We start from the raw sequence: 11,643 nt of genomic DNA on the forward strand, positions 1-11,643 counted from the left end.
TAGCACTTTATAATAATGTCACACTAGTAAGTATTAGTGAGGTATTGGCAGGTGCTTCATTCTTACTATGCCATTTATAAATACAGTTATGTTATGTTTATCCATCTGTTACTGGTACACCATGCACAGCTATCACTGCTATTACATCACTGCTAGTAAAACTGATAATCATAATCATATCCTTTCATTCATTTCCGCTTATCTTTTTTCAAGGTCGAGGGGGCACTGGAGCCTGTTCCAGCTGTCTTAAGACAAGAGGCAGGGTACACCTTGGACATGTCGCCAATCTGTCCCAGGGATAACCCACATACACAGACAACCATTCACACTCACATTCACACCTATCCCCACTAATTGCATGTCTTTGGACTGTGGGAGGAAGCCGTAGTACCCGGGGAGAACCACACAAACACGAGGAGAAGAGAACTCTAAACAGAAAGACCCCGGCCTGATAATGAAATTGATTTTGCTGCAGTTGCTATATGTAGTTTCAGATGCTAGTTTAATTGCAGAAGTTACCATGTTTTGTAGAAGATGCTGCTGTAGTTTGCAGGTTTTGTGGTTAAAACTGTTACTATACTTTGCTGATGATGTTGCTTCTAGTTTCAGTCATTGAATTAGTTGCAGACGTTGCCACTGCTTCAATGTGTTTGTTGGGTTGCAGTAGCTATGCTTACTTACAGTTTTTTTGTGCTTGTTTTACATTTGTTATCCAAGTTGGAATCTTTAGTCACATGTTTTTAAGGTTGCTGCAACTCAAATAAAGTTGCAAAAGTTGCCAAAGTGATCCTTGTTGTTGTGCTATTGTTGCTATTGTTGCTATTGGCATTGTTAGTTGCAGGTGTACTGTCAGTGGTCACTTTCTTCATTGTAGGTGTTGCATTAGTGTCACAGGTTAGTTTAGCTATAGTGTCTGATTAGTTGTGGGAGTTGCCTTGTGTAGCTGTAGGCATTGTTGTAAACATGAGGGGTTTTTTGTAATTTTTGCAATTTCAGTAACAAACTTAGTTGCAGATTGCAGTTGCAGTTTTTCTGATAAGTGTTTGTTACAGTGGTTGTAGATATTTCTGTAGTTTCATTCAGAAGTCATTTATTTATTTAAAGATGTTACTGTAAATGTTGCAGTGATGGGTTTGTTTACCTCATTTAAGTGTCGCTCCTATCAGAGAGCCCATTCTGATTCCATTTAATAACAATTTTACGGGTTTTCCTGAATTTACCACCTAAAAACTGAGCTCACCAACATTTTTTAATATACTGTTTATAAAAAAGGTATTTACTTCAAACTCAAACCTCATCCTGGAATACACCAGATACTGATAACTCCTCCCCTTCTACCTGACAGCACCTCCTCTTTGTCTGTTTCCTCATTCCCTCCCATTCAGTCTATATTTTGAAAATGGGCATAACCAACATCTGTTGACGTGTAAGAGCAGACAGCCTCCATTTCCCACGTAAACACCTATTGATTAGGTCACAGCTCAGAATAGTTTCACTTCTGCAAAAGACAAACCAGCAAGTCATTGTTACTAAGAAAAGAGAATGGATGAAGAAAACATTTCTTGCTCCATCTGTTTGGATCTACTGAAGGATCCGGTGACTACAGCCTGTGGACACAGCTACTGCATGAACTGTATTAAAACCCACTTTGATGAAGAGGACAGGAAGGGAATCCACAGCTGCCCTCAGTGCAGGAAGACGTTCACACCGAGGCCTGTCCTGGAGAAAAACACCATGTTAGCAGCTTTAGTGGAGCAGCTGAAGAAGACTGGACTCCAAGCTGCTCCAGCTGATCACTGCTATGCTGGACCTGAAGATGTGGCCTGTGATGTCTGCACTGGGAGGAAGCTGAAAGCCATCAAGTCCTGTTTATCTTGTCCAGCCTCTTACTGTGAGAAACATCTCCAACCTCACTATGATGCAGCTCCGTTAAAGAAACACAAGCTGGTGGCCCCCTCCAAGAAGCTCCAGGAGAACATTTGCATGGTTTCAGATATACAAGAGAAAGTGACAGACATCTCATCAAGAGTTGCTGAAGAGGATGTTTTACTGTCACCAGCAGAGCCAAAGACCAGAGCTGGATTCTTAAAATATTCACATGAAATCACACTGGATCCAAACACAGCAAACACACATCTGTTATTATCTGAGGGGAACAGAAAAGCAACAACAGTGAAAAAACATCTCTGAAACCATGACTCTCCTCCACAGAGTCCAGACCACATTCACTCAGCCGCTCTATGCTGGACTTCGGTTCTTTTATTATGACAATGACACTGCAGAGTTCATTGAACTGAAACAGACAGAAATGATTGAAGGACACTTGGTTAAAAACTTTTTTTTTCCTAGTTTCCACTTTTTGTCTACATTGTTGCTGCTTAGAGGTAATTGATGTGCTGTTTCTTAACCTGCCAGATCTGCAAATAAAGTCATTTTACATTTGAATCTTTTGGACAGATGTTAACAGGGTTTTGTTGATGCTGGTGTGGTACATGTAACTCATCACTCGTGTTTTTATATTGTGTGTTGTCAATATTAAAAAGGTTAAATACAGTGTCTGCTTCAAATCAATCCTCTTTCTGGAATACATCAGAGACTGGTAACCCCTCCCCTTTTTCTGCCTGTTACTGGTCTGTCTGTAATACCTCCATATGTCAACCTGTTTCCCCCCCTGGTTGTTTTCCTGTGAGTTATCAACACGTTCTCACTCCCAACTCGTCAAACGTGTGACGCATGGTCAGGCTCCCTCTGCTTCACTTATCGACGCGCAGGGTACCCCCTGGCGTCGGGAATTGACGTGCAGGGTCCTCTCATTGAATACTATAGAGCTCCCTAAACGTTGCTTATTGACGACAAGAGATTGCCGCGGAAGAGCCTGTTGTTCGTATATTTATACATTTCCAAAATCACATTGTAGTGACCTATACAAAACACAATAAATTATATAATGTAAACAACTACCTGAGAAACAGCAGATACAGCAGATACATTAATTATAGGCTGTTACTTTTGTATCGTTTATTGCATATGGAGGGAGTGATGTATGCTGGGTAATGGCACAGCTAGCTACTGGGTGACTTTATTCACCCGCTTCGGCTGTTATCAGTCCATACAATGGGCGTTATTAGCACAAATCAGTCCCATAGATATGGGCCATCAAAAATAAAGTTTGTATTCCCATCTAATAATATTATTTTATTATTACATACCTGTAGCACAATCCGTTCAGTTAGCTTCACACAAAAATAGCTGGTAGAAATGTCCTCCAAAGATTATCTTTGTTCACCTCTGAGGGGGTATTTTGATGCTGATCCTCTTCATCTGTTCACTGCCTGCTGGAAACCTGCTTGCTGCTGCTGCTCTTCTCTCGGCTTCCCAGAGTAAATCTGAAAAGTCACCTGCCTGCCCTCCTGCCTGCCACAACACACCTCTGCTCTAAAAAAGAAAAGGTCAGACATGTTGTTCTTCTCTTTACTCCACCACACACCCAGAGAAACTCCCGTCTCTGTAGCTTTGCTTCAGCCTGTAATACAAGGAGGCAAAATCTCCTTTCACTCACCTCACATCGTACTCACCTTTAACCTCATCTAGAAATAACTCACCTTCTCCCTCTGTTACAGTGAGTCCTGCTCTGTGGAATTTCCTCCACGTCTCACCTCAGCCTTTCTGATCCGTGCGATAAATAAAGTTTTCCTTCAAATCAAACAAACATGTACCGAGTCAGCTTTTGGCTCCAACCTCTTTACACCGGCTGCTTGGCCTTGACAGCACAAGGTCCTGGACCACGTTTACATGTCTTCATAAGTTAACAGATGTGAAGTATTTTCACATACGGCCCTTAAAGCTTCTGTTAAAATGCTCCACAACACTTGGTTCAATCTGGCTTTATGCAGAGAAATGTGTGATGTTAAACTGAACCATCAGCTGATGCAAATGTTTATTATTAAACTCCTCGCCTTCATCTGTTGGAAGTTTAACAGGTACACGTCCTTCACTCAGAACATCCTCAAAAGCAGATGCAACAGATGCTGCTGCCTTGGTTTGAAGACACCTGCATGCATACTTAGAAAATCCATCTGTACATGTCAGTAAGTGTCTCACATCATCATTACTAATGTGTCTGTCATCACTATAACTGCATGTGTACAATGTGGAAATTGATGTTATGTAACGATGATACAAAAACAATATCAGAACATAATTTGATTCAGCAAATCCTATTTATTAACAACTATTAGTATGAATAAAACATTCTGTCATCTTTTAATAGCAAAACACATTAAAGCAGACGTGTGTCCAAACCTCCTCCACTAACACATCCGTTTCTATGGTGCTGTCATCAGCTCGAGGCACAGCTGCACCTTTACTAACTCCATCAGGCACATTTAAGTCACTACAATCTTTTCATAATCCATAATAATAATAATAATAATAATTCATAATCATAATTTTCATAATCCCCCATCGTTCAAGAGTCAGGTATCTCTGAAGGTTTCCAGAGTACTTTTTCACACACATCCAAGTCATGTAGTTGCAGTACCTCGACCGCAGCATTGTCCAACTCATTCTGAGTCGCTTGTCTGATGGATCCTGTGTTCTGCTGTTTTAACCAGTCCAGCTGGTGCTGGAGGACCGAACACTGGTAATGGACTGCACTGTGCTGAGACAGATTTTGTGTTATAGGCTTCATGTTATGGACGCACAGTGTGAGCACTCAGGTCGCATCAGAGCATCGGGCCGTATAGTGTGAGACCTGCATCGTGACCTACAAACTTCTAACCCCTGTGATTCACTCATACAGAGTCAAACATGCTGAATATGAAGAGTAGTATCATTTAAACTCACATGATTATCAGCCATAAGAACACATTCAGATTTATATTGATGATATATAAGGTATATAAATGTAAGTACAGTTTGAATCAGTGCAATATTATTTTCACACATCAATGGACCACTGAACTTCTCAGCTTCTAAAATGTAAAGCCTCATTTAGAAACTACACAAGTACATATAATGGTCAGGGATCAACATGAACCTGTCTTCTCTATTTGACTTTAATCAACTCTGCAGTGGCTCCAAGTCCATTATACAACCCAAGACAAAGTCCAGCATAGAGCGGCTGAGTGAATGTGGTCTGGACTCTGTGGAGGAGAGTCATGGTTTCAGAGACGCTGTAGAAAGACAGAATACCTGCTCTGTGATCCAGGTACACTCCTACTCTGGAGGACCGAGGACCTGAGAGGTGAGTTTGGACATTGTTGTGCAGAAATATATAACTGTTTATGTTACAATATAATGCCCAAGATTTGTCATTGTATCCAAATCCACATTCACAGCCCGTCCCTGCTCTGCTGATATTCTTGTATGCGACTGCTACACGAACTCTCCCTTCCCCTCTCCACTCCACCTCCCAGTAACAACGTCCAGTCAGACTCTCTCTACTCAGGACCTGATAATAATCAGTGAATCTGTCTGGATGATCAGAATAAGACTGTTGTTGATTCATAAATGTTACTTTTCTGTTCCCCTCAGATAATAACAGACGTGTGTATGCTGTGTTTGGATCCAGTGTGATTTCTTGTGAATGTTTTAAGAATCCAGCTCTGGTCTTTGGCTCTGGTGGTGACAGTAAAACATCCTCTTCAGTGACTGTCAGTGAGATGTTTGTCCATTCCTCTCTCAGAATGTCCTGTAGTTTATCTCTGGTCTCTGACACAGCTGCTGTCACATCCTCAAAGTAGCTCAGAGGACGAATATTGATGCTGGATGAGTGTGTAGACTCACTGAGTGCTGACAGTGAGGGGTAGTTGTGTAGAAACTGGTTGTGATCCTCTGTGTGTGAGAGCTGCTCCAGCTCGCCGTCTTTCCTCTTCAGCTCAGCGATCTCCTGCTCCAGCTTCTCCTGAAGCTCTTTGACTCGACTCACTTCAGTTTCCTGCTGGGATCTGACCTGCTGCTTCACATCAGAGCTTCTTTTCTGGAGGAGACGGATCAGCTCAGTGAACATCTTCTCACTGTCCTCCACTGCTTTATCAGCAGAGCCATTGATGGCCTCCACCTCCTGTTGAAGCAGCTTCACATCTTTCTCTCGCTCCTGGATTCTCTGCTGGATGTTGAGTCGTCTCACCTCGAGCTCCTTCTGCTTCTCAGTCCTTTCTGCTGCAGCTGGGACTGTTTCATGGCCTTTATGTTCATCCATTGTGCAGAGATAACAGATACTCTGCTGATCAGTACGACAGAAAATCTTCATCACCTCATCATGACGAGAGCAGATGTTCTCCTGAAGCTTCTTGGAGGGGGCCACCAGCTTGTGTTTCTTTAACGGAGCTGCATCATAGTGAGGTTGGAGGTGTTTCTCACAGTAAGAGGCCGGACAGACTAAACAGGACTTGATAGCTTTCAGCTTCCTCCCAGTGCAGACATCACAGGCCACATCTTCAGGTCCAGCATAGCAGTGATCAGCTGGAGCAGCTTGGAGTCCAGTCTTCTTCAGCTGCTCCACTAAAGCTGCAAACATGACGTTTTTCTCCAGGACAGGCCTCGGTATGAAAGTCTTCCTGCACTGAGGGCAGCTGTGGATTCCCTTCCTGTCCTCTTCATCCCAGAAACTTTTAATACAGTTCATGCAGTAGCTGTGTCCACAGGCTGTAGTCACCGGATCCTTCAGTAGATCTAAACAGATGGAACAAGAGAAGGTTTCTCGGTCCAGCTGAACTCCTTTCTGCGCCATTTCTCCTCTCAGTGTCAGTGACTGTGTGAGTTTCACTTCCTTATAACTGAAACTAGTCTGAGCTCTGATCTCAACAACATGTTTCTGCAGTGAATGGAGCCTGTCAGCTCTTACACGTCACCACATGTTGGTTACACCCATCTTCAAAGTGCAGATCTGAAGGGGAGGGAACGAGGAAACACGTGGACAGAGAGGAGGTGCTGTGTTTAAGAGCAGGAAGAAGAGGGAGGGTTATCAGGCTGTGCTTCACTCCAGGAAGAGGAGCAGTTAGAGAGTGAAACTGTGTGTTTAACCATTTTTATTTACTGCTTCTTCTATATAAATAATTTTTAAAAATCCAGCTTTAATGAACGCTGGACAGAAACGTCTCATGTAACAATAACTGTCAGAACAGCAGAGGCTGCTGACCTAATCAAAGCATATGTGGAGAGCAGGGTTAGGTTAGCAAACATATGCTGGTTGCTTTTATTTATTTATTTATTGCTTTTATAGGCAGTAATCAATGTTGCTGTAACAGGATGAGAACTAGATAAATGCCACTGCATTGCTTTGAACAGTCAGCAGAGTCTGCACATATAATTACAGATATTCCTGCAAAAAGTTAATTAGTCAAAAGAATCTTGCATTTTAGTTTTGCATTTATAACAGCTGCTGCAACAGAAATAACCATGTTCTTTACATTAAAATAGCAACAAACCTTTCTGGAACAACTTTCAAGGTTCATGGCGAAGACAAAGATCTAATGACATGAAGACTCCAGTGAAACTTAAAGTATTAGGAACCAGTTTTAATGCGTGACCAACACATTTCCCCCTGTGGCCTTCACCAGGGTCATTGCAAAATATCCTTGTGATTGTGAAAAGACTACTGGTCAAGTCAAAAAGGAGTGTATGGTAAAATGACCAATGACCATGTGACAAGATCAAGCAAGCATTTTTCTGATGTGTTCACCGCTCAATGGTTTGTTGTCATATTGAACAAAATATTAGGTTCTCTTTGTATATTACACTCAGGCATCAGGAAAGAGTGGTAACTAGTTCATAGTTTTTAGCTAATGACATGTCAATCACAAGACATTGCTCAGAAAACGTGCAGATTCTCAGCTAGATCCACCTTCCACTCTTTACTTACAGTTTCACAACAGCAAACAAACACACAAATAAGTTGAAGTAATTGTTTCCTGTATGACTTCACTGGTGTCGCATCAGTAAGGACTTTTGCTCCTTGTTGCTTGAGTTCATTGAGGTGGTGAGCATACATTTATCCCCAGACATGTCCATGTACACAAACATTAAACAACTTCTTTCTGACCTTTTTCACACTTTTGCACCACTTCAGAGGAATCCCCTTAACCTCAAATCACTGTTTTCTTAAGGTATGACTTACCTTCACAGCTGTGTGGATTACGCATCATGTCACAGAAGGTCCACAAGCATAGATGCACGTGTGTGTTCATGTCTGTAAGCTATTATTGTTTCATCTCACTGAAAGCACAAATGCCATCCTCTCTCTCTCTATTTTTATATGAGGATGGGGTGGACAAAATAACAGGAACACCTCACAACAGTGATGGCGCTGAGTTGCAAAGCTGCCTGAGCTGCATTAGAGACTGCGCTGGTGTTATTCACCTATAACGTGCTACAGTTCGTGCTTCCCTGTGTGTGTCGCTTACAAGAAGGTCAACAAACACACCGCAGTGCTGCAGGCAGAACATACATAATCAATCAGCCCTCAGTGCAAGCTACAAAAATAAAATATGGGACACACACACACAGCAGCCTGCTCTGATATCTATAGCTTCCTATTAAAAGAGAATGTGTGTGTGTGTGTGTGTGTGTGTGTGTGTGTGTGTGTGTGTGTGTGTGTGTGTGTGTGTATGAGGGATTAAAACACCTAATAAAGTCAGGGAAAAGCTCTCAGACTCGCAGACAGTAAAACTCAACATCAAAACATCCGGCTGGGACTCATTAAACTGTGAGGGTTTATAGGAAATGCAGCGCGTACACACACACACACACACACACACACACACACACACAGAGAGAGAGAGAGAGAGAGAGTCATGTTTTCATATCCTTCCCTAGATGTTTATCCTAACACTAGCCCAGTGCTTCCCAAAAACGGTGCCGTGGCACACAGGTGTGCCGTAGAAGATTATCTGGTTTCACCTGATTAGTACTCCAAGTGACCGCAGTGAGTAACAGGCAGAACAATTACATTCTCTTCCACTAGAGGGCGGTACAACCACCTGTTCTAATTAAGTTGGTTGTCAAACAGAAGAAGATATTACATAATAGTCATGCTGTCAGAACACAGCACATAATAGCAATAGATAAATATTTGAAGAGAAAAAGCAGTCAGTCTGGGTCCTGGAGAAAATTCCAGCCCACATGAAGGCCGTCATGAGTGATGGTCAGAAGAAAGCAAAAAGGTATACTGGGGACAAACTGAGCCTATTTTGCTAAGATAAATGATCAAAATGCTTTTTGAGACATTTTTGTTTGGTGATGCGCTGTTTGATTTTTCTAATGTGAAATATGTGCCGTGGCTTCAAAAGGTTGGGAAACACTGGTCTAACCTATTTTCTGTGCCCATAAGGGCTGTTGGTCCCCACAAGTATGGTAAACTTCCAATTCTTGGTCCCCACACAGGTATGTAAACATGGTACACACACACACACTTTTTCCTAGGGGTACATGTGTGTGCATTTAGCCGTATTACTATTTTAGTGGGGACGTTTCTATGTTGTCACCCTTTGGGGACAGAAAAACAGGCCCCTGTAATATAAATCATTAAATCATAGGATGGAGCCTGAGTTTAACTCTGTCTTTTAGTAGATCTCCAACTTTAATTTGTCATGTAAATATCACAGAATTCAGTCTTAAGGAGATTAATTAGTTACTTTAATTATCTGGATACAAATTATAGCACTATGTTGGGCTGGTGTTCTGACTCCAGAGTGGATAAGCAGAAGATGGATAGATGACTTCTTCAGTCTCAGCTGAAGCCTCCACGGCTTTTCATTTGCTTTCTTTTATTTACCTTTTCCTTACTTTGCATCCTATTCTGTTTTATAACCTCTTTGTCCTTATTTACTTTATTTTTCCTCTTTTGTTTCTTTTTATCCTTCACATTAATGTACTTTTGTTTCTTCATCTTATTCCACTTTCCTTTGTCTTCGGTGTTTCCATCATTCCTGCTTCCACCTTCATTTACTTAGCTTGTCTTCATGTGTTTTTCTCTTTGCTTTATTTCCTTCCTCACTTGTCCTTCCCTATATTTCATTTGTTTCTCCTCTTTGAATTGTTTTTCTTTCCTTCATCTTTCTTTTGTATCCTAATCAATGTTTTCCTTCCTTCCATTTCTGCCTCTTCTGTTTCCTCTTCCCCTCTGCCACTTTCTTCCCTTCATTTCCTTCATCTTTTCTTCTTTCCCATCTTTGGTCTTTCTGGTTCATTTTTTTCACTCTTCAGCTGTTTTTGCTCTCTTTGTTTGGGATTTTGCAGTCGTCTGCCTGTTGTTGTGTCAGCTGGCGGTACGTTATCAGGCTACTACAAACACACATCAAACTCTACACACACTTTCACGCTGCACCTTTCATTTCCAGCAGGTTGTAAAAATAGAAAGCCCATAAAATCTGACTCTTCCATGTCGGAGCATTAGGCAGGAAGAAAACCATCCACATGTGCAGAGCACTGATGAGCAGCAGCACAGACCTGCTGCACAGCTTAGATTTAATTCATTAGTTTTATCAATGAAGCTCAGAGAAAAGGAAAAAAACACCTACATGCTTCAGTTTTCCTCGTACGGGGTGTTGCAGCCAGTTCTGGTTGCATAATATTATCTGCTCTCCTACAAACTCCCACATACTGAAGCAGAAAGCTCGGTGCGAGGCTCAGACAGGAGATGTGTGGGAAGACAGAGATTCAAAGTCAGAGTTCGTCTCATCCTGGTTGAGAATAAATAAGCTTCCTTTAAACGGATTCTGAGTGTAGTAGAGTCTACTCCAAGACGCTGCTAAAATAAACTCGACTCATTAAAGTCTGGGTTTCCGCTGCTTTAATGAAGCGCAGTTTCTACATTCCTCCACAGAGATCAGATTCAGTCTCGTACCAGTGAAGTTGGTCCGAAAAACCTCAAGCTGACGTTAGAGCTCGCTACATTACCAAGTTCAACGTGGCTTTACGTTCACTTCCATCTGTCAGTCTCTTCTCCTTCCTTTCTCATATTTTTCCTTTTACTCTCTTCTTTCATCTTTTCCTTCCTTTCTTCCTCCTCTTCCATCTTTTCCCTTCCTACCTTCCTCCATCCCTCCTCCCCCATCTTTTCCTTCCTCCTTTCCTTCTCTCCCTCCTCTCCTTGTCCCCCTTCTAGCCTGTTTCTTTTCCTCTTGTTGAATATGAGCGTTTGCAGTAAACAAACATTAAAATGACCAAGGAAGGAAGGAAGAGAACGATGTGTGCTTGTCAGCATTCAGCTCACCTGTAAATTTCAAGTGACGACTTCATTGAGGTCGTATGAGCCATTCTTTTACTTTGGTAAACCAGAGTTTACCTCAAAGCAGCTCTGTGTACACGGCATTTGGCCGTCTTTGTGAGGACATTCATCAACATCAGTGGGTTTCCCCGTGTATTTAGGAAGTACTACTAAGTGCTTAACTAAAACTCTGACCACAGCCTCATTTAAAGTGGTTTTTGTTTTTTAAATTATTTGGTTTCAGTGGCAGACACCTTCAGCTCACTCATGTTTGGACATTTGGTGCTCTCCTCTTTATGATCAGCTGCAGGTGAAACGTTTAGAGGACATCTGTAAATTGCAGACACATAACCTGCAGTGTTAATACAACACAGGTGTGCATCAAGAGTGAAATCCAACTACCATAAAACTGAGTTACAAATTCTTCTGGGTCA

At 41.9% G+C, this 11,643-nt stretch overlaps 3 protein-coding genes across 3 annotated transcripts in view; 2 read left to right on the top strand and 1 right to left on the bottom strand.

The window, feature by feature from the left end:
- Positions 1-628, top strand: part of LOC309699729 (uncharacterized protein) — a 34,916-nt gene extending 34,288 nt beyond the window's left edge. The window contains exon 3 of the mRNA XM_082522876.1: positions 214-628. Within this exon, the coding sequence (XP_082379002.1) occupies positions 214-354 (141 nt within the window). The 3' untranslated portion in view covers positions 355-628. The remainder of the gene's footprint in view (positions 1-213) is intronic.
- The window catches only part of LOC309699351 (tripartite motif-containing protein 16-like), a gene marked incomplete at both ends in the record, with an annotated part of 113,450 nt that overhangs the window by 2,715 nt on the left and 99,092 nt on the right, over positions 1-11,643 (top strand). The window lies entirely within an intron of this gene.
- LOC309699495 (tripartite motif-containing protein 16-like) lies at positions 4,142-6,969 on the bottom strand. Its single transcript, XM_082522532.1, has one exon. The coding sequence runs from the start codon at positions 6,731-6,733 to the stop codon at positions 5,048-5,050; it is 1,686 nt and encodes a 561-aa protein (XP_082378658.1). The 5' UTR covers positions 6,734-6,969; the 3' UTR covers positions 4,142-5,047.

Source organism: Aulonocara stuartgranti (genome assembly GCF_965226115.1).
Source record: "Aulonocara stuartgranti genome assembly, chromosome: 3".
NCBI classification, from domain to species: Eukaryota; Metazoa; Chordata; class Actinopteri; order Cichliformes; family Cichlidae; genus Aulonocara; species Aulonocara stuartgranti.